Raw genomic sequence first — 21,260 nt, 5'->3', positions numbered from 1 at the left:
AGTTGTTTCTGCCTTTTCATCATTTTATCATGATTTTAAATAGTAGAATCAATTCTACTCCTATCCTACAATAATAATTATCCTGTAAGATAGAAATAAGTTTCCAAATAATTATTATTTTAGTTTTTTAATATAAAATTAATAATAATAAAATTTTGTAAAATTGATCTTTTATCTATTTATGATTTTTTCTTGATGTGTGTAAAAAAAATCTTGGATGACAAATATTATGTGATGGAGGAAGTATGACATAATTTGATATATTTTTATTTTTCATAAATACTATTTTTTTTTATCATATCTCTTGTTACAACTTATATTTTCTTCCCTTTCTTATCTAGTGTTATTAGATTCGGACTGAGTCATCGACTTGGTTGAAATATTGGTTACTAGGTTAGGGGTCGATCTAGTAAATCATCATATCTTTTTTAAAAGTTTTTTTTGAGTAAGCAACATAGTTTTTAAGAATTCGGTATATATAAACAACCTTAAGTTAGAATTTAAAATATATATTATTGTTATATAATGACAAACATAATATAATATATATACAAATTAGTCAAGAGAAAATTAAAATTGGTAACAATTTTATCATTTCAAATTTTAAGATGTGGTTATGTTTGGTAAAAAATATAAGCAAATTTATAAACAAAACAAGTGGAAGATATAAATTTATTTTTCTAATATGAGTGATGTTGTTTGACCGTAAAAAAAAACTAAAAAATACATGATTTATCGAGTTAATCGAGTCGTAATAATTTTATCATCTCAAATTTTAAGATGTAGTTGTGTTTGGTAAAAAAATATAAGCAAATTTATAAACAAAACAAGTGGAAGATATAAATTTATTTTTCTAATATAAGTGATGTTGTTTGACTATAAAAAAAAACTAAAAAATACATGATATATCGAGTTAATCAAGTCGTGTTGAGTCGCAGTGATTCATATGTAGAATTCGATCAAATAGATGGCTTAAATAAGTTGGGTGTCTAATTCTCAGGCCAACAGGTTGACCTGACCGGTATGAGTCGAGTTTAATAATTATGCTCTCATCACTCCTGATAAATATAAATCTTTAAAAAAATATACAACCATGGTTCCTCATAATTTTGTAAAAATATCTTTTTATTCTTCTACTAGAAACTAAAATTTGATTTAGCAAAATTTGAGGGTTAATTATGCTTTTAAAAAAAATTTAAACTTAATATAATAAAGATTTCTTATCATTAAATTTTCTTACTTGAAATTTAAAAATTGAATATTATTTTCTCCTTGTTACATCATTATATACTTGTATCTTTTGTTTGATTTATGCAATTTTATAATTTTCTTAATATGTGATAATGATTATGAATCTTTTGATTGTTGATTAAATTTAAATTTGATATATTAATTTTTTTTTATTTCCCTCAAAATAAATGTCATATCTTTGTCCCGAACAAGGAGAAACAAAACTGCAAACTATAAATTATAGTAATATTAAAATTATAATTTAGTCAAATTAAATTTCACTTACTCAGTTCACATCTTGAAAAAAGAGAATCTAAACAAATTTTATGTCTTTTTTTTTGTTGTTGTTAGTCTTTACAATTTTTTATTTCGAGTTTCTTTTATATTTATTTAATTTTTTTGGTACTGTAATTATTTTAATTTAAGTGAGCTACCTAACTGGCTCAAGTCCTCTCAACTCAGTATACCAGCCAGACTAAGACGTTGGTTCATTTTGGGCCCCCGTTTTGACCGAAGACACAGTAGCATATCAATTTCAGTTGGAGATAGCTGTGAGTAGTGAGAGGGAGGAAGACATAGACATAAAGAAGGAGAAGTGAAGTGATGAATGCCCCAGATCGTTACGAGCGTTTCGTTGTCCCTGAAGGCACCAAAAAGTAACTATCTATCCTTTCAATAATCACTTATTCTATTTCTTCCATTTTCACTTTCTGATACTCTTGTTTTTTTTTTTTTTTTTTTTTTCCTTTTCAATTTCGAAAACCAGGGTTTCTTATGAGAGGGACACAAAGATCATCAATGCCGCGTCCTTCACCATCGAGAGAGAGGAGCACACTATCGGCAACATCCTCCGCATGTACCTCCATTCTCCTTCCTCCTTACTTTTCACTTCTCAGTGTCACCGCGAAACCCTAACTTTTCTTTGTTTTTTGGTTCATGTTCAGGCAGCTTCACAGAGACCCCAATGTGTTGTTTGCCGGATACAAGCTTCCTCACCCTCTTCAATACAAAATTATCGTCAGGGTTAGCATCTTTTATTACTACTACTGCTGTCGACTTCTTTCTATTTCATGGAATAGTTCTGCTTTTTTACTCCTCAAAACTTCTCCAAGTAAGGTTTTAGGGCATGTTTTGGTGTAAGCTTGTTTATAAACACTTCTAAATAGAAGAAGAAAAAAAATGAAATGAGCTTCTCCACAAGTTAAAATTAGCTCTCTCATATAGCTTCTCTTTAAAATGAAAGGACATCTACAAATTGGTTAATGGAGAGCTAGTTTTAGCTTATTGAGAAGCTCATTTTATTTTATTTTTTCTTCTTATTTTCTTTTCTTCTTAGAAGTAAAAGCGAAATAATAATGAGTACACAACTAAAAATATTCAAAGTGTCTATGTAGTGTTCCTCAAAGATACTTATCTGCCACAGTTATAACATGACATGCATTTATTTAGAAGTGTCTTTGCTTCTTAGTTTTAGACCTATTTGGATTGCTTCAATTTGGATTCATTTTAATCTTTTGATAAGCGGATGTTGACTTCACACTTGTGACTGTGTGTGCACACACGTGTATATGTAAAGTCTTTTTTAGTTTCCTTTTCTTATAGGAACTGGGGAGTACAAAAAATCTTTGTTCTGTATTTGAATCAAGAGTTCATAAATTATTATTTGTTTTGTTATTTTTTTCAGATACACACCACTAGTCAGTCTTCGCCAATGCAGGCATATAACCAGTCTATTAATGATCTGGACAGGGAACTTGATCATTTAAAGAGTGCCTTTGAGGTAAAATGCGTCTTTTAGTTCTTCTTTTGCATAATATCTAAATTCTATGACATCATTGTTACCTGTGTACTCTCCTATCTTGGGAGTTCTTTCAAATATTGAATAGAGTATCAGCGGTTAGTACCACATAATAATGCTTGTTATATGGGTCTCATTTCGATTTTCTTCCCTAACCTAGAAAGCAGTTGTAGATTTTTGAAATTAGACTGATATCATTTGACTCTTTGGTGTCTCTAATGCCTATTTGTACTTATGGAGAAATTGGAGATTGAATGAGGTTCAGCATTTATATTAGAAGTTTGCTTTGTCCTTTGATTGTTTCTACTCTTCTATGTTACTCACAATATTTTTCCTAAAGGCATTTAGAAATATGCATGTACCCAATTAAGGAGATCTATGCCACACTTGGAATTCAGAAATAGATTTTGCTTCATTTAGGAATGAACCTCTTGACTATCAAATAATTACCAACGCCTCTCTAGCATTTGTATAGTTGCTTTGAAATATACGTACTAAATAATTGTCTCTTGGTGGCTTTTTATCAGTTTCTCAGGTGAAATATTGGATAGACTTTTTTGGAAGCACAGTACTTCTGAAAAATGATTGTTGTGTGTGGATTTTATTCAGTATTCTTATTGCCTTTTTTCTTTAGTTGCCGTTAGTAACGTATTCAATTTTTTTTTTTATTGCAGGCAGAGATGTTGAAGTTTTCTAGGGACTATTGATTTACGGTCAAGATTGATGGTGTTGCATTACAAACCCTGGCAGATATTGAGATGGCGAATCATTTCTGCTAAATGGAATTTAAACAGGATGCTTTTGAGTGTTTTGGGAGATTTGTTAAATATGGATGTGTCGGAGGAATTTTAACAATTGTGATTTGTGAACAATTACGAAGTTAACAAAAATGCTTTAACAGGAGCAATTGCATCATATAATGCTAGTTATGTTAGCAACTATTAGTAAATATCTGTCACATGGATCTTATATATAATGGTCTTATTGTAGAATTATTTACTGTGCCAAGTATACGCCGTTGAGGGCATTGTCTGGTGACGAGCAATCAGTTATATGGTTTGGAACTTTGGATTATTTTAGTAAAATGGTTTAGAGAGTAGCCTTCCGTTGTTGGGGGTGTAATTATTAGTGAATTCTAACGGAATTGCTCTGTGGTGAATATTATATACGTCCTTGAAATCAGCTCGATAGAAGCGATGTCTAGTTCTAGTGGATAACTGTTCTCTTTCTCTTGCTGCGGAATATTACTTAATCAACGTTTTTAGAAGCAATTAGTATATTTTAGCATTATTCCAGTAATCGACCAGTGTAAGGAGACATATTTCTGTTGGTGTGACTTGTCGATTTTGTTTTATTTTTCCTTTCGAGTAAGCTTTTCTACTGAAATTTGTTGTTTTTCTATAAAATGTCGTTAAGACACTTCTTTTAGGACGCAAGGTACCAATGCACTTCGGTTCACCCTTGGAGAAATGATTGCTGAATGCACTTTTTATTGATTGTAACATTCTGATTAAATCTCTAACAAATTGTACAATTTATCTTTTCAATTTTCACAAGTGGTTCTAGCAATTTTTTTTTTTGTTTCTTTGCTACAGTTTGTATCTATCTCTACACTACCTATCAATTTACATCTACATGATAGAGAAGTCCTCATCAAGCCCATCTAATTCTCCCCTAAGTTTGTGTTGTTGGATAATTAACACAGATAGTGATGTTGAGAAGTCTGGTCCTGAAAGAACATCCCCTATTGGTCCCAGTTCCGGGCACTGTTGCCAGTCATTCATCCCCTTTGTCAATATCGAGTTTGCTCCACCCTCTCTTCCTACAATGACAAGTGAGTATTGTCCATCAAATGATCTCAGAGTAGAGAAGGTCTCAGATGCATTTGCAAGATGCTTCTCCATATAGGAAATGCGACCTCCAACTATATACCTTTCATAGAACTGTGCAAAGCATTCATCATCCAACCCCATCTCCTCCTCCTGCTCTGTAATGGTTACCCTATAAGCTGCCAATCTTGAAGATTCTGCAGTTGTATCTACCAGGAATCTAATTACTGTCACTTTTACTCCAGAATGCCATGCTACACGACCCACATAGGCCAGTGCTTCTCTGTCATCTCTTCCACCAACGAATATTATTGCCACTTTGAGCAATGGCTCAAACCTTGATATATTCTCCACGGACCCAAAACCTCTGTTCACTAGAATCCCCACGGAACAAGGGGCACTCTTCAATAACTGTTGAACAAAATATATCTATTAGTGGAAAAGTTATGAGGTATTATGTTCTCAGCTAGCTATTAGAAACATTATGAATAAGAGATCATACATAAATACATACATAGGTTCCCCAAGATTTACCTTTCGGTTCACATATCTGAAGCCTGGATTGCCACCATCGAGTTTTCCATCCTGACGCTGGTACCTGTGGAATGGAAGTATGATGAGGGCAATCATCAAGTCCTCTGCTAAAACGCAGATGTTCTGTGCCATGCTAGTGATTGTTGACACTGCCAATGATCTTTTGAATGTAATCCCATTGCCGTCTCTATCTACATAGGCTTGAAAGGAGCTAGTTATTTGTTCTCTCATCTCTATCACTTGCTTGTCTTTTATAGTTGTTGTATGCACTCCTTCACCACTCTCTAATGTTGCTGCTATTTGATCAGTTAATTCAATAATTTCTGCAACATATACCAGAATGCTAGAGTCTGCTGACCCTCTTGAGATCTCCATGAAGTTGATGGAAGCAGGAACATTATCAAGTCCGTGAAGGCACAAGAGTATCCTTAGCTCACTTAATGGGTCCAGCAATTGGAGGGCGTTGCTGTGAGTAGGTGCTCTTTTCCTGGCACGTTTGATGATATGTGCCACAACTATGGGTGCATGCACCAATGTGAGAAATATTGCAATCACCGGAACAATGGCAGAGGAGGGAGTACCGGAGGTGCCACAATTCAGCTGGAAGGTAATTAATACAAGAGAAGGACAAACAAACAATGAGATTGATGATTCATTAATGCAATGCAAGTAATTAATTGGTGAAGAGAGAAGAGAAATGAGGAAGATACTTGCCGCTTTGATAGACAAGTAGATTTGAAAATGGCCCTTGGTGATGAGGAGCAATCCGACTGCAATTGATTCAGGCCAGTGAAAGCCAAGCAGTGCCCCAGCAACAAGTGTGCCAATAACTTTACCCAGGACTGCTACGGCTACGGGTAAAAACAATCTTATCCACGTTATAGGGTCTCCGGGGTTGAATTTGGTCATATCAGCTGCATAGCCCATCCACAAGAAGAAGATAGGAAAGAAGATGGTTGCCAAGAGATAATTGATTTTGGTGATAACCCATTTGGAAAGTCTTCCCTCCCTGGGAAGACATATCCCTGTCATAAATGCACTTAGAACCGGACTATAGTTGTATAGAGTTGAGGAGGCACAAATCATGACCATGAAGGCAATTGACAGTACCAGGTGTGATCCTTTCATGGGTTTCCCTTCAGGGTTCTCATTGTTCACCCACGCCATAAATACGGGTGAAACCACCGCCGTGAACAACGTCTGTGCTAGAACTGCAACGCTCATTGTGATGACTGCCATGAGAGCCTTGTCTTTTTTAGGGCCCAGGCAGTATATATCCGATGACAAGAAAATGTAGCCAACTGAAAGAAGCAATGAACAGAGGAAATCTGAGTGCATCCCGGCCCCTATCACAAGGCTTCCAATGTCTGATTTTCCTATTTTGAGGCTGGTTATTACACGCGTCAGAACCGGAGACGCCGTGCTGGAGAGAAGAGCAGAGAGGGAGATGCTGACTGCTAGTCCCGATTGCACTGTGAAGTAACGGAGTAATGAAGTCAAGGAACTTGATATGATGAAGGTGCACAATATTCCTGCATAAGCAATTTGAGCATCCTTTGTTGGTTTCTTCAATAGCACGTAAGGATCCATCTCTATACCCAAAACAAACATGTAACACATCATGCCAAAATCCATGATAAATCCAAAGGTACTGTTGAATTCATCATATAGTTTACGTAAAAAAGGTATGTTCCCCATAATTAGTCCTACCTGCATAACATAACATAGCTAGTATATATCAGAAACTTCATTTTCATCATCCGATCATCACATCACGACGAGAGAGCTTACAATTATGTCGGAAGTAACGCGAGGTTGTGAACAAGGCTTTAGTAGGAAATGCACACCATTGCATGCAACCACCATGGCCATGAACACAAGGAAATTTTTGCCTAATTGAAGTATAAGGTAGCCTAGTTTTTCTGAACATTGCGTTATAGCTATTGCCATGTCGACCGAGGCTTGGCTAGATTAGATAGATATGAATGTTAATATTTGTGTATATCTATTATTATTATTATTATTATCTTGGTTTTCGTTTTCTCCAACTTATTTCCATGTACAGTCTCATCTCCAAGCACGCAATTTTGCCTTCTCATTTTTGTTTTGTTTACGATAATCAATTGTCGCCAATACTTGGCCAAAGTATTTGGGAGAAGCGAGTGGTCGTGATTCATGGCTTACTTTCAGGAGACAATGGAGGAACTCTCTTCCCCAGTATAAGACATATGCAGACAGACACTGCACGAGGATTATAATAAACCGGAAAACATGGATAAATCACAAATCTTCTATTAAATCTCCATCACTAATTATTTCCATATCGATCTATAAGCATATATTATATTTGTAAATGCAAAGGTGCGCCCATCTTATAATTAATATATAGCAGTATGGTAGTTTGTAAGCTATACGGCCATATTTTTTGGTATCATACATTTCCTGCTATTTAGCACATGTCAATGTGTCATTACCAAAAGCGTAGAATGAATTTGTTTTCTATCTATCTATATATATATATATATAAATTCACATCTAATACATGTCATTTTAGGGGGTGCATGCAGGGTATTAGAAAATTCACCAAATAAATAGATACAAGGCTGATTTTATAGTTCAAGGAAAGCTCATGCAACACCAGCAAATTCCTAAATTATAACAATAAATTATTCTCTCCTAGGGAGGCCGAGGCTTTTGCATGGCCTTCGTTGGGCCATCATAACATTTTTTGACCTCTGTTTAACAAATGTCATTTTTGAAACGGACTTTCTTCGACTGGTCCATTGCTGGAAGTCAAAGTCTATCCAGGACAGGGAGGATTGCAGGAACTTTTTCCATCATCAGAGTAGTGAGAAGGTGTTTTTTTGTAAGGAGACAGGCAAATAAAGCTGCTCATAGCTTCTGAATTTTTTATTGATAATTGCTGGATTGAGACCAAATCATATCTCGTAATGTATTGTTCCTGATATCCAATAAAGTCTAGCTTAATCGTAAACATTTTTTTTAGAGCAGTACTGTTTAGTACGGTTCTTTTTTTTTGTACGAATCATACGAATTACAATATCTACGGTGGTGATTTTTTGTAAAACAAATCTTGTTAAAGATAATTATAAAATTAAAGAAGAATTTCAGGGAAATCAACATTCCTGCGTTTTTGACGAAATCAAATTTTGTAACTTTTAGCCTTTTCCATTATTTTATTCCTAACAATAAGAAAGAAATTCTAGTTTTTGAAACCAGTAACTATTAGTTATTTTGGTTTTCAGTGTCAAGGTTCTATAATTTTGATCTCTAACTTCAATAACTATCTGCCATTTTAGTTCATGATTTTAAGGAGCTTAAGATATTTTTGATTTTGTTGCATATTAACCAATTGAATAAATAGTGTATATACTAATGTAAAAAACTTTTACACTTTCATTTAATAATAAATATTTATGATAAATTTAAGGAAATTGGTCTCTAATGTTAAAAATCAAAGTGAAAAATAATTATGGTCACATTTAATGACTAAATTAATTAATTTTGTAAAAGATTTATATACTCTCAAACGATTACAAATTATGTTAAAGATTACTTTTAACTTTTAAGTTAGTTATTGTAATTTTAGCAAATGATTTTGTGTGATAGTTTTATCTAAATAATATATGTATGGTATAACTTGTTATTTAATCAAAAACTGTTGTATGATATTTTTTCTTTTGTTTTCTCCTTTCACAAATTGTTAATTTTATAATAATTATTTTAATTGTATAAAAAATAATTAATTAATTAACAGGTTAAAAACTTTTATACTTTATCCTTTCTCAGATTTCTTTTATAAGATCACTTTTAAAAATTTGTTTATCTCCTTTTATTAGGTATTTTCTTATTTTTAAATGTATTACTTATTTTTTTTTATAAATATATTTAATTAATTAAAATTTTTAACAAAAAAATAATAAATGCTGAAAATTAATGAAGACAACTCTTTCTTTTTCTTATAAATATTGGAGAATTCACTCATCTACGTTAATTGTCCTCTTTCCAAATATGATGAAAAATAATTAAGTGAAAAAGAAAGATAATTAATTTTAAAAAATTAATAATAATTTTAAAAGACAATAATTAATAAATTTAATATGACAATAATTATTTTTCTTAAAAAGTAATAGACTTAGTTGAGATACTCTCATATAAAAAGGAACAGAGAAAGTCACATCCTTGATTGTACTCAAACTAGAGTCTTATGGTTAAGCTGAATATCCGGAGAATGATAAATAAATAGTAATAATTAAGTTAAGAATTGAAATTCAAAATTTGAAAAATGGTAATGATTGCATGATGAAAAAGGTTAGTTGGCGGGAGAGTGGTAAAGTGTGAGGTGTCATGATGGACATGAAGCGAGAGCCAAGCTGTCTGAATGAGGAAAGGGAAACACTATAAATACAAACAGGAATGTACCCTTCCCATGATTGGGAAAAAAGAAAACCAAAACACACGCAGAAAACGAAAGAGAGGGAGAGAGAGAGAGAGAGAGAGAGAGAGAGAGAGAGATCGATCCATCCATCATCCACCTTACCTTAGAGCCTTCTATTCAGCGGTGCCCTCGGAAGAATAACAATTTCATTCCCATCTCTCTGTCTCTCTCTCTCATTGGATCCTCCAATCTTCTCTTCTTCTTCTTCTTCTTCTTTCTCTCCATTTCCAATTTCATGTGCTATCTCTTCAATAACATTGTTATTATTATTAAGTAACAGTTTGTTTTGAATTAAAAGAAGAAGAAGAAGATGAGCGTGATTTCACGAAACATATGGCCGGTTTGCGGAAGCCTTTGCTGTTTCTGCCCTGCGTTGCGAGAGCGATCCAGACATCCGATTAAGCGTTACAAGAAATTTCTCGCTGATATTTTCCCTCGCACACCGGTCACATTTCTATTTGATATAAACAATTCAATTGGATTTGTTATTTTTTGTTAATTGTAATGTTAATTAATCAATGATGTTTTTTCCCTCTGTAATTGGCAATTGCAGGATGAGGAACCGAATGAGCGTATGATCGGTAAGTTATGCGAATATGCCTCCAAGAATCCTCTCCGTGTCCCTAAGGTATGTATCCATTTCACTCTAATTCTTTTTTGCCAAAAAATAAACAAAAATAAAATTATACCTATAAATAAATGTTATAATATGCCTTCATTTGTTTCAGATAACGAGCTATCTGGAGCAACGGTGTTATAGGGAGTTGAGAACTGAAAACTACCAATCTGTCAAAGTTGTCATCTGTATTTATAGGAAGTTGTTGATTTCTTGTAAAGATCAAATGTGAGCTTCTTTTTTTCTCACATTAATTTCAGTTGCGTCAATTTTCACACTCACCAATGCGTCATTGTCAATATAATAGTTTAGAGGCCTTCAAATAAATGATGCCTTGTTCTTTGCATCCACTTGTTGTATCATGTATCTTAACAAAAGCATCTGCATATATAAGCTTTGCTTCTCACTACTATACTGTGAAAATAGCCTCCTAAAGAGCTAAGGGAACAACACAAGCTGATTTCCCCTTTCTTTTGCCAGGCCTTTGTTTGCGAGTAGCTTGCTTAGCATCATACAGATTCTTCTTGATCAGCCACGGCACGATGAAGTACAGATTTTAGGTTGCCAAACTTTGTTTGACTTTGTAAACAATCAGGTGAGGGATTTTGGTAGCTTTGCTATTTATGGGTTTGCTGCTAGTTCATTCTTTGTTTACATACATACAGCAATGCTAGTTTTTTTGTGCGGAAGCTTCAAGTGTCTAGTATGCTCTTATTTGTGCAGAGGGATGGCACTTATATGTTCAATTTAGATGGGTTCATTTTAAAACTTTGCAATCTAGCTCAAGAAATGGGAGATGATGCCAAAGTACAACATTTGCGGGCTGCTGGCCTTCAAGTCCTTTCATCCATGGTAATTAGAATCTTACTTGGGCATATGCTGTCTACTGTTTTGTGATTTGAATGCTGATCCATTTTTCAACACACCAAACATGATAAAGTTATCAAAGAAGAGGACAATGTAGTGCCGAAGTGAAATTGATTAGATTGTTTTTGTCTTTTACAGGTTTGGTTTATGGGTGAATTCACCCATATCTCAGCTGAATTCGACAATGTAAGTTAGTAATATATTTATTTTGACAATGCAAGGCATTTGCCCTTACTTAGGCAGAGAAAATACATTAATGATTGATTGTAGTTCTTAAATCAGTGCACTTTCTTTGACCCAAAGCTAGGTGTTCAATAAATATGTTACTAATTGCTCTAGTGTCTGCCACGATCAACTTAATTATGACAGCTTTGATTGTTTAACATATTACTTACTGAGATTGAAAGACACCTCTATTGACTAAAATCATTTGTCATGTGGATTTGACTTTCTCATTTACTAGCATCTGTACCCCTTATAATAATAGTTCCATGGGATCATTTGTCTCTTCTATATACTTCTTGTATTTGACAGTTTTATGCATCTCTTGTTAACCCAGGTTGTTTCAGTTGTTTTGGAAAATTATGGGGATGTCAAAGAAGATTCTCAAAATGAGAATGCTATGAGGCTTTATTCTTGGAGAATGGTAGTGAATGACAGAGGAGAAGTTAACGTGCCCGTGTAACTGCCCTTCTTATCATAATTGCATATGTTTTTGAGTTGCTCATCAGTTATAATCACTGTTAACTTCTTTTTGCTCTCCTCCACAGGGACAATGCCACGAACCCTGGATTTTGGTCACGGGTTTGCATACAAAATATGGCAAAGTTAGCCAAGGAGGGAACAACAGTACGACGTGTTCTGGAATCCTTGTTCCGCTATTTTGATAATACCAATCTCTGGTCTCCAGAACATGGGCTTGCTCTTTCTGTTCTGCTTAACATGCAGTCTATAATTGAAAATTCTGGTAATTATTTTCTTGAGTGCTCTAACATTAGCTTTCTATCAAAGTTCCCCCCCTTCCCCCCCATTTGAACAATTTATAATTGGGTTTGCTTTAATTTACAGGTCATAATACACATTTGTTACTATCCATTTTAGTCAAGCACCTTGATCACAAGAATGTCTTAAAGAATCCTAAAATGCAGCTTGACATTGTTGGTGTTATTACCCATCTTGCTCAACAAACAAGGGTTCAACAATCTGTGGCTATAATTGGTGCATTGAGTGATATGATGAGACATCTGCGAAAAAGCATACATTGCTCTCTTGATGATTCAAATTTAGGGTCTGAAATAATACAATGGAACCAGAAATACCGAATGGAAGTAGATGAATGCCTTGTACAATTAACAATTAAGGTGACAACAAATTCCCCCCTACCGAAGATGATTTTAGTTAATAGTGTAACAAATCAGATAAACATATAGATCCATATGCACATTTAATTTTAAACAAACCAGAAACTTGGATGTTTAATTTTAAATGATCTAATATTCTTTTGTGCTTACTGACTACAATATTTTGCAGATTGCAGATGCAGGTCCTGTTATTGATACCATGGCTGTGTTGTTGGAAAACATGTCTAATATTACTGTTATGGCGAGAACCTTGATTGCTGCAGTCTATAGAACTGCTCAAATAGTTGCTTCAATACCAAATTTGTCATATCAGAACAAGGCAAGATTAGTTAAATTGCTTGCTTGGCTATGATGTAATAATTCCTTGCTTCTTTCTGACTTCTCTTTGTCCTTTTCTGTTTGTCTGCAAATTTCGAACTCTACTCTTTAGGCATTCCCTGAGGCATTATTTCATCAGTTACTCCTGGCAATGGTCCATGCAGACCATGAAACCAGGGTGGGTGCACACCGCATATTTTCTGTTGTTCTTGTGCCATCTTCAGTTTGTCCACAACCTTCCTCTTCGGGAACCCCTATGACACATGCAGCTGATATTCAAAGAATGCTCTCAAGAAATGTGTCTGTGTTTTCTTCTTCATCTGCACTCTTTGAGAAATTGGAGAGAAAGCAAAATTCCTTGCCAGAAGATAGTCATGCAGATGGAAATGTTAATGATAACTCCATTTTGAACAGATTGAAGTCAACTTATAGTCGTACTACTAGTACAAGAAAATCTGCTTTGACCAGTGCTGAATATACTGATAACAGGAACTCAAAGGTTCATAATTCTTCTATGATGAGTAGATTGAAGTCTAGTTACAGCCGTGCTACTAGTGTGAAGAAGCCACAAATACCTACAACTGTGGAAGAAAATACTACAAATACTTCAAATAAACAACAGGTATATACTTGCACTTTTTCATTTTTACATTTATGTAATAATGAAAGAACTCATCAATCAAACACCACCAGAGGCTACCAGTCTTCTTATGACTACTATGCCACAGGTATTACCCATTAGGCTCAGTAGTCATCAGATTACCCTTTTGCTATCATCAATCTGGGCCCAGTCTATCTATCCTCTAAACACATCTGAAAATTTTGAAGCAATTGCTCATACCTACAGCCTTGTCTTGCTAGTTGCTCGGAGTAAGGTAACATGCTCATTTTAATATCTATAAATAGATTAGAAACAAATTGTTGATATCAAGTCACTTTGCTTAATCAGCATTTTTGTTTGGCATTTTATATATCTTGTTCAACCCAAATTGTGCTGGCGTTAATGACAAATGAAGCTGAAGCTAACATGTGACATGTTTTTGACACATTCTTTGCTTGCTATAAATGATGAGGAAATCTAATATACTCAACTTCAACAAGTGGTAGACTGACAACTGCAGACATAACAAGCAGCAACTTCATGCCCTATCTCTTTCAATTATTTAAAAAAATCTCCCTTTTTCAGTTGGATAATTATTTTTTTAACAAAAAAGCTTCTCTATTGACCTTTTTCCTAGGCTAATGCACATTTCATTATTTATTACTTTATTTGAGAGTGATACGTTCACCTATTTGAGCCTTTAATGGTGATATACTTAACCGTCTTTTTATGTTAGTTTCTCCTCATATTAGAATAATATATTGATAATATCTTCACAATGATCTTGCTTTACACTTCCGGGTTTATTCTTCTGTGTACAATATCTTTCACTTGGATTTATCTTTTCTTGATTTATAGGTTAGTTTTCTTTTAGTTGGTATAGTGATGAAAAATAACAATAAATACGTTTTTCAAATTCTAGTGTAACTAATTATTTATAAAAATTCTCTTCCAATTGTTTTCTTGTTATTGTCATCCTAAAAATTAATAGAAAAAAACACCTCATACATTATTCCAAGATTAGACTCAAACACATGACTTTGACATACTTGTATTAACATGAAGGCTATATCAATGATCAAAATTGCAGTTACATATTTTAATTCTGGCAGGAATTTCCATATTACCTTGATAATTTAGGAGTTATATGATAAAAATGTTTATGATCAATGCAAAAAAAAAAAAAAGAACCAGCCTACTATAAAAAAGAAATATGGTTTCTAAAACTGTATTCGCTTCATTGATTAACCTTCATAACAAAAACTGATAAATGTAACCATTTGTCCTATAGTTATAGCAAAATACAATTTTAGAAGTTTGATTGGAAAAGGTTAAGTGACTAATTAAAATGTAATTATAATCAATATTGAAATATAAAGAATTCTAGTAAAGTTATAAAATCTTTGGGATGATAAAAATTTATATGTAAATTTATGTGTACTGCATTGTGCAAACATTCACCAGGAAACTGAGTGCTGTACTTGAACTGTTCTTTTGCTAAATTTTATATGCTACTCACAAGTTCCTTTGATATCCCTGGTGTATATTGCTCCATTTCTTTTCAGTGTGGTGGTTAATCATTACCAACATTGTGTGATAAAATAGCAACGTGGTCTAACGCAGCATCCTTGATTTGGAAGTTAAAATTGATTAGATATTAAATTTGCTGAGCGGTCCCTTTTTATGATTAATGACTAACCATCTCAGGTAGAGAATAATTTGATGAAGTAATTTATATATGATTTTGAAAACTTCAATTAATTTTTCAAAGTGTAATTATATTTCTCTTAATATTCTATTGAGTTTTGGTATTGGCCATGGAAGTACTTATACACCTCTAATAATGTTTAGATGTTTTTATCAATGCTTCACAATCAAGTTTGTAGTTGAATATTCTTTGAACTTTTGAACACACAAGTTATCTTTTAAGTGTAGCTTTTATTTTATCCTCATATCTTGTAAGTTTGATCTCCTGCAGAATTCCTCGCATGAAGCTCTAACTCAAAGTTTTCAGTTGGCTTTTTCCTTAAGGAACATTTCTCTCAATGAAAATGGTAGAGCCTTGATTCCTATATTATTTAATGTGTGTATGCTACTATGTTTGGTATTCTTGTCTTTCCAAAGAACGAGAGGCTCAATATGAGCAATGTATGCTATGGATGGATATCTTATCAACTTATCTTTAAAATCACATGATTTCATTCGCAATCTTCCCTTCTAATTCTAAAGAAGGTTTGGTACTCAAGATTGTAGAGAAGACATGGAAGAAAAATTCCATTTCAATAGTTTATTCTGCAAAGACAGGGATGACCTTTCCTCCTTTGTGAAGTGGAAATGATCATCCCTTGCATGTATGAAGGAATTAGCACTTGTTTTATGGTTCCATTCTAGATTGATTCCAAATATACCAAATGTATTCTCAGTAATATATATAAACTCATGCTAATTAAACTCATCTCTGACTTTTCCTAATTCAACCAATGGTAGAAACTCTCAATACGTTTCTCACAAATGTTTAAATATTATCATTTTAATTAAATCTTTAAGTTAAAGGAGGCTTTATGAGTAACTAAAAGTATATGTTAGTCTGCACTTACTATTCTGATTAAAATGAGGTTAAGGTTAACTAATATGGGAACAAAGTTTCTACCAACAATTTTCCATTTCATTGCCCCCTAATCAAAAGAGAACTTTCTTTTTGAATTAATGATTATCTAGGGCTTACTTCCTTCATTTTTCTCTCGCTCTAAAAATGTAACTGACTAGAATAGTTTTATGGCTAGAAACGTTATGTGATGGTGATTAGTATTTTGAATTTATTGGGCAGAGGCCATAAACTTTTACCTGAATTCATATGCAATATCCTCATCCCTGACTTTGAACAACAAAAATTAGAAATAAGCATTTGTATATTTTTGTGATTGTAATTAATATCTAGTAGTCAATATATGGCATGGGCAAATTTCTAATGTGGCTTGTGATGTAATGTGCTTCATGTGGTAGTATGTTGGTCTGGATTTTCCATGATGTATAGGATTAATGAGATCATTTCTTGCATAGTCAACCAAACAGAACTTGAGAGGTTATAGCATGAATTATATTTATTGCATACGATCTCATATTTGATTATTTTATTCTTGTTTCTTTTATGTTGCTTTTGGACAAAATGGTTCGAAGTTGCAAAGTGTTAAGGTGCCTAGTTTTGAAAAACTGTTATTTTTTTCCAGTAAAGCTGCAACCATCACGCCGCAGATCTCTCTTTACACTGGCAACATCCATGATTATCTTCGCATCCAAGGCCTACAACATCCTCTCTCTAATTTCTATTGCTAAAACGACATTGACAGATAGAACAGTATGTATATCTTGTTTCATACAAAGTTTTTCATTTAAGTTGTTCTATTTTCCATACTTTCCCCACTTTCTGTTATTGCTTGCTAATGCATTGATTATTTACTCAACTGTGCTATCTATTTCCTATTGATATTTGTTGTGATAAATTGCCATTCACTTTATCTCTTAGAATCTTTTGTGCTTTTAGGTTGATCCATTCCTGCAACTGGTTAATGATAGCAAGTTACAAGCGGTTACTGATACAGATAAGCAGCCAAGTAAAGTTTATGGATCAAAAGAGGATGATGAAGATGCTTTAAAGTCACTTTCAGCAATAAAGTTAACTGAGAGCCAGTCTAAAGAATCATTTGCTACCATGATAGTGCAGAGTCTGGGAAAATCGTCTAATGTAATGGCTAGATATCATGTAATGATACAGCAGCTTATCAGAATGAATGAACTAACTTTGAGTCTTTTCTATGTAGGAATCATCCATCTTAAGAGAACGGCTGCTGAATGATTTCTCACCTGATGATGCCTGTCCTTTGGGAGCCCAGTTATCTGCCGAGACAACAGGAAATATGTACCAGTCTGGACTAAAAGAAGATAAACTTCCTGATATGGTAACTTGTGCAACTCTGTTCTTGCTTTTCTGAAAAGAAGAATGTATTTTCATTTTATTTTAGCCTTCATAGCTTACTCCCGTGAAATAATGCAGGTTGATATTTCATTATTTACTATTGACGATGACATTCCACCTTGTGGTTTGGAGAGCCAAGCTAATTCTGATTCAATGCAACAGCCCTCACAAAATCTAAGCCTGCTGAGTGTTGATGACATTTTGGGTTCAGTAAGTTCTTGTCATTAACATATACACACTTATAGCATCTTTAGTTTGAATTAAATTATAGGAAAATATCACTTTTTTTTCAAAAACTCTTGGATTTTGATTAATGTTGTTCTGAACCCGTCGTAATTGTTAGAGTATTCTTGGTCCTCCATCTAACAAATTATGTTTTGAGGTTGATTTGGCTCTTGACATAATACCGAACCCTCTATTCTCCTAATAAAATATTAAAATTATAATTTTAGCAAGAAACTTGAGTGTGGGGCCTATGCCTTGCCAATACATCAAACCTAAAGGGCTCTTACATAAGGAGAACACATTAGATATATTAACTACTTGAAATCTGCTCCTAATAAATAACTTAGGCAATTGGGTTGACTTGGTTCTCAATCTCAACACTCTTGGAGAGTCATGAAGATTGTATTCTTTCTGTAGACTCTTGAGTAGGGGTGAAAATGGACTGGACTGGGCCGAATCCTATTTAAACCTGACCTGTTTTATATTTTTATATTTCAAGCCTGGGTCTGTTACCCGTAACAAGCCTATTTTTAGGCTTGGGCCCGTTAGTCCATTTAAAGGCTTATTTCATATCATGAAGTGTAAAAATTATTATTTTTTAAACAAAACCAAATATTTTCAATAAGACAATTTTAAATCACAAGATATTGGCAAAATTTGCCTAAAAACATTACATGTGACATGTTACCAAGTCTTTAAAGTCTCACCTAAAGAAAAGAGTTCATATTCTTGTTACTTATCTATACTTATACGACTTAACATATTTCAAACATTAATTAAAATGATTCAAATCATCAAACTACTAAAATAATTTATAATTTAAATAAAATAATTATAATATTATATATCATATTAATAATAATATTTTAATTATAAAATATTATTGCTAAACAATAGGTTTTTCTTAAGATATATGGCCTGGCCTATTTAAATAGGTTTTTTAAAAAGTTTAAGTTTGATCTTTTTTGTTAAGTGAGCTGGATCAGGCCAGGTCTTAAACTGGCTGAGCCATAGGTCCTCAACGGAAGGTTTGACCTACTTCCACTCCTTCTCTCCGGTCTCCACATTAAATGATAAATTTGTTCATAGTTAGACTATGGGTGAATTTTATTCTTGGTATTTGTTTTGATTGTTAGCAGTAGAATTAACCGAGGTTGAAAAAAGAACACTTGTGCATTTCTGTCTTCATTTTTCTCAGCTAATTCTTATGTATATGGTACTACCTGGTTTTACTATTTAAATTTTATTTCTCAAAAATCAAAGTTAATGAATTTTATTATTCAAGTTTAACAGGCATGTATTGTTTACGATTTTTTTATATGGTTTACTAGTTAAAAATTCTTCTTGGCATAACTTTTAAAGTATTTATTATAAAAATTAAAAAACTTATCATATATGACTATATGTGATTGGATGTCATTGTAAAAGACTTTACACAGCCATTGCATCTACTATTTATTCTTATTATAAAAAATGATATTCATCTGCAGGTTTCGGAGACAACACATCAAGTAGGACGGATTTCTATTTCAACACCGTTTGACATGCCTTACAAGGAAATGGCTCTCCATTGTGAGGCCCTCCTCGTGGGAAAGCAGCAGAAGATGTCCACTTTCATGGGTACCCTTCCAATGCAAGGATATTCATTTAGGATTCCTGCTCCTGAATACTACCAGCAAAAGGACGAGTCCTCAAATTCCAGCGTTCAACAGACTTTATCTTCGGTACTTCTTTACTTCATCAAATTTTGAAATTTCTAATAAACACTGTTCACTTTGAGATATTTCCATCTATGGGGCACTTAAGCTACTTTTTTTGAAGGGAGTGTTCAATTATTAAATTCTACTTACCACTCACCCTTTTATTGGATGCCATCATGTTTATAAAGCTCAAGTTAACTTTTCCCTATAACCAAAAAAGCATCTTATTCCCATGCTATTTGAATTGCAGAGTGGAAATCCGTTTTTGGATTCAAACTTCGACTCGAATTCACACAACACATTGCCTGACACTGCTCCAAGGCTTTGTGCAACAGCATACCAGCATCAGGCTGCCTTCTTTCAACTGCCAGCATCACGCCCGTATGATAATTTCTTGAAAGCAGCCGGATGTTGATTCATGGCAGAAAAGATGGTGATTCTCATAGTTGAGCTTCTTGATAAAACTTTCCTCACATTAGTTGATATAGAAGATGCTCGGAATAGTTGCACTAGCTGCTTTCTTGACCATGAATTTATGGTTGGATCAGTGTCTTTTTAGGGGCAACAATTATCGATCAGCCTGTTCACTGAATTATATTTCTTCATTGATTTGCTTCCTGCAAGGAGGCGTATCTTTTATTGGCATCCTTGCAAATTTTTCAGAGCTGTTTTTATGTGCATAGGTCATGCAAATGTGTACGTCACATTTTTTCTTTTTTCTTTCCTTCCTTCCTTCATTGTTCTTTAATTTCCCATTCCATTATTGGGGTGTGAGAATTTTGTAAAGACAAATTCTTTTAGGCGGAGATTCCAATCTGCAAATCGATCAAATCAAACCACATGGAAGGATTGCTATGACCTTGAACTTGATCATTCCATGAATCAGTTTTGCTCCTGAAAGGAAGTGTTGAGAGGATGTTATGGTTTAGTAGAGCTCTCTTGCTCTGGTTTACGTTCCCTGTTAGAGCATGCAGAACTTGCATACACCGCCGGGATAGTCCAATCCATTAAAATATTGAAATTCAGCACAAGGGATCCATGTTGTTGGGAACTTGAATCATAGTAATCATGTAAAAGAAATGCAAAGCATTTTCTTGTGTTTATAGCTATCTTTAAAAACTGTCGTGTTACTACAATAAAAAAATAAATAAAAAATATTGTGTTTTAAATCCTCTGTGGCTCAGATATGAGCAAAATATATCACATTTGAGTGACTTAAGTAATTTTCTTAGCTTGAGTTTGCAATATAGTCTGTCCTTTTTGATTTTTTTATATGAATTTAGAATGGTCTAAGGTAAACATTAGTGTATGTGATAAAATAATTGATTTAAAATAATGACAATTACATTAATTAATTAATTAAAATTTAAAACATTCATAGAATATTAATATTTAAAAAATGCAAGAAATGATCAAAATAAATTTTTTAAAAAATAAAAGGTTAAAATAAGATTTTTAAAACTTATTATACCAAAACAAAACTTTAAAAGTAATATCAAAATAAAACTATTCAAGGTAGCAAAGTAAAAAAATAATATTAATATGCATCAAAAGTGGGGTGTTGTTAGGTGTATCCAGTATTATTCTTGGTGTACCCAGCACTTAAGTAAAAAAGACTGAAATATCCTTGATCTGTAAGTGTTTTAAGTTGATATGTAGAAGTCTTATGGATCAATTTGGTTCATAAGCATTTTATGGATCAACTTGATCCGTATGCGCTTAATATCAACATACGAATTAACTTGATCC

The 21,260-nt window shown here is 33.3% G+C and overlaps 3 protein-coding genes across 3 annotated transcripts; 2 read left to right on the top strand and 1 right to left on the bottom strand.

Annotated features, from left to right (window-relative positions):
• Positions 1-1,679: 1,679 nt before the first annotated feature.
• LOC100527865 (DNA-directed RNA polymerases II, IV and V subunit 11) lies at positions 1,680-4,023 on the top strand. Its single transcript, XM_003534352.5, has 5 exons — positions 1,680-1,886; positions 1,997-2,086; positions 2,175-2,253; positions 2,915-3,010; positions 3,703-4,023. The coding sequence occupies exons 1-5, from the start codon at positions 1,834-1,836 to the stop codon at positions 3,733-3,735; spliced, it is 351 nt and encodes a 116-aa protein (XP_003534400.1). The 5' UTR covers positions 1,680-1,833; the 3' UTR covers positions 3,736-4,023.
• A 177-nt stretch (positions 4,024-4,200) lies between these two features.
• On the bottom strand, positions 4,201-7,346 carry LOC100808884 (cation/H(+) antiporter 28). Its single transcript, XM_041005122.1, has 4 exons — positions 7,183-7,346; positions 6,106-7,101; positions 5,392-5,991; positions 4,201-5,268 (listed from the first exon to the last, which is right to left on the bottom strand). The coding sequence occupies exons 1-4, from the start codon at positions 7,339-7,341 to the stop codon at positions 4,660-4,662; spliced, it is 2,364 nt and encodes a 787-aa protein (XP_040861056.1). The 5' UTR covers positions 7,342-7,346; the 3' UTR covers positions 4,201-4,659.
• Positions 7,347-9,841: 2,495 nt separating this feature from the next.
• Positions 9,842-20,683, top strand: LOC100808352 (protein SEMI-ROLLED LEAF 2). The gene is made up of 19 exons (XM_006587631.4): positions 9,842-10,295; positions 10,404-10,478; positions 10,579-10,694; positions 10,947-11,061; positions 11,190-11,318; positions 11,472-11,519; positions 11,893-12,014; positions 12,104-12,300; positions 12,402-12,694; positions 12,864-13,013; positions 13,125-13,634; positions 13,741-13,887; positions 15,592-15,667; positions 16,841-16,968; positions 17,155-17,355; positions 17,432-17,569; positions 17,665-17,796; positions 19,302-19,535; positions 19,762-20,683. Exons 1-19 carry the CDS (start codon positions 10,161-10,163, stop codon positions 19,924-19,926), a joined length of 3,111 nt encoding a protein of 1,036 aa, XP_006587694.1. The 5' UTR covers positions 9,842-10,160; the 3' UTR covers positions 19,927-20,683.
• The last annotated feature ends 577 nt before the right edge of the window (positions 20,684-21,260 follow it).

The sequence above is a fragment of the Glycine max genome, chromosome 9 (genome assembly GCF_000004515.6).
Source record: "Glycine max cultivar Williams 82 chromosome 9, Glycine_max_v4.0, whole genome shotgun sequence".
In the NCBI taxonomy this organism is placed as follows: Eukaryota; Viridiplantae; Streptophyta; class Magnoliopsida; order Fabales; family Fabaceae; genus Glycine; species Glycine max.
The sequence above is the reverse complement of the archived record's forward strand: the minus strand, read 5'-3'. Positions and strand labels throughout refer to the sequence as shown.

Bases quoted from the DNA above. Each gene is read 5' to 3' on its own strand.
- LOC100527865 (XM_003534352.5), top strand. From the start codon at position 1,834: ATGAATGCCCCAGATCGTTACGAGCGTTTCGTTGTCCCTGAAGGCACC. The intron at 2,087-2,174 runs GTACCTCCATTC...GTTCATGTTCAG, and splicing joins ATCGGCAACATCCTCCGCAT to GCAGCTTCACAGAGACCCCA. The intron at 2,254-2,914 runs GTTAGCATCTTT...TATTTTTTTCAG, and splicing joins AATACAAAATTATCGTCAGG to ATACACACCACTAGTCAGTC.
- LOC100808884 (XM_041005122.1), bottom strand. From the start codon at position 7,341: ATGGCAATAGCTATAACGCAATGTTCAGAAAAACTAGGCTACCTTATA. The intron at 7,102-7,182 runs GTAAGCTCTCTC...TATGTTATGCAG, and splicing joins GCGTTACTTCCGACATAATT to GTAGGACTAATTATGGGGAA. The intron at 5,992-6,105 runs GCAAGTATCTTC...ATTACCTTCCAG, and splicing joins TCTACTTGTCTATCAAAGCG to CTGAATTGTGGCACCTCCGG.
- LOC100808352 (XM_006587631.4), top strand. From the start codon at position 10,161: ATGAGCGTGATTTCACGAAACATATGGCCGGTTTGCGGAAGCCTTTGC. The intron at 12,301-12,401 runs GTAATTATTTTC...TTTAATTTACAG, and splicing joins GTCTATAATTGAAAATTCTG to GTCATAATACACATTTGTTA. The intron at 16,969-17,154 runs GTATGTATATCT...TTGTGCTTTTAG, and splicing joins CGACATTGACAGATAGAACA to GTTGATCCATTCCTGCAACT.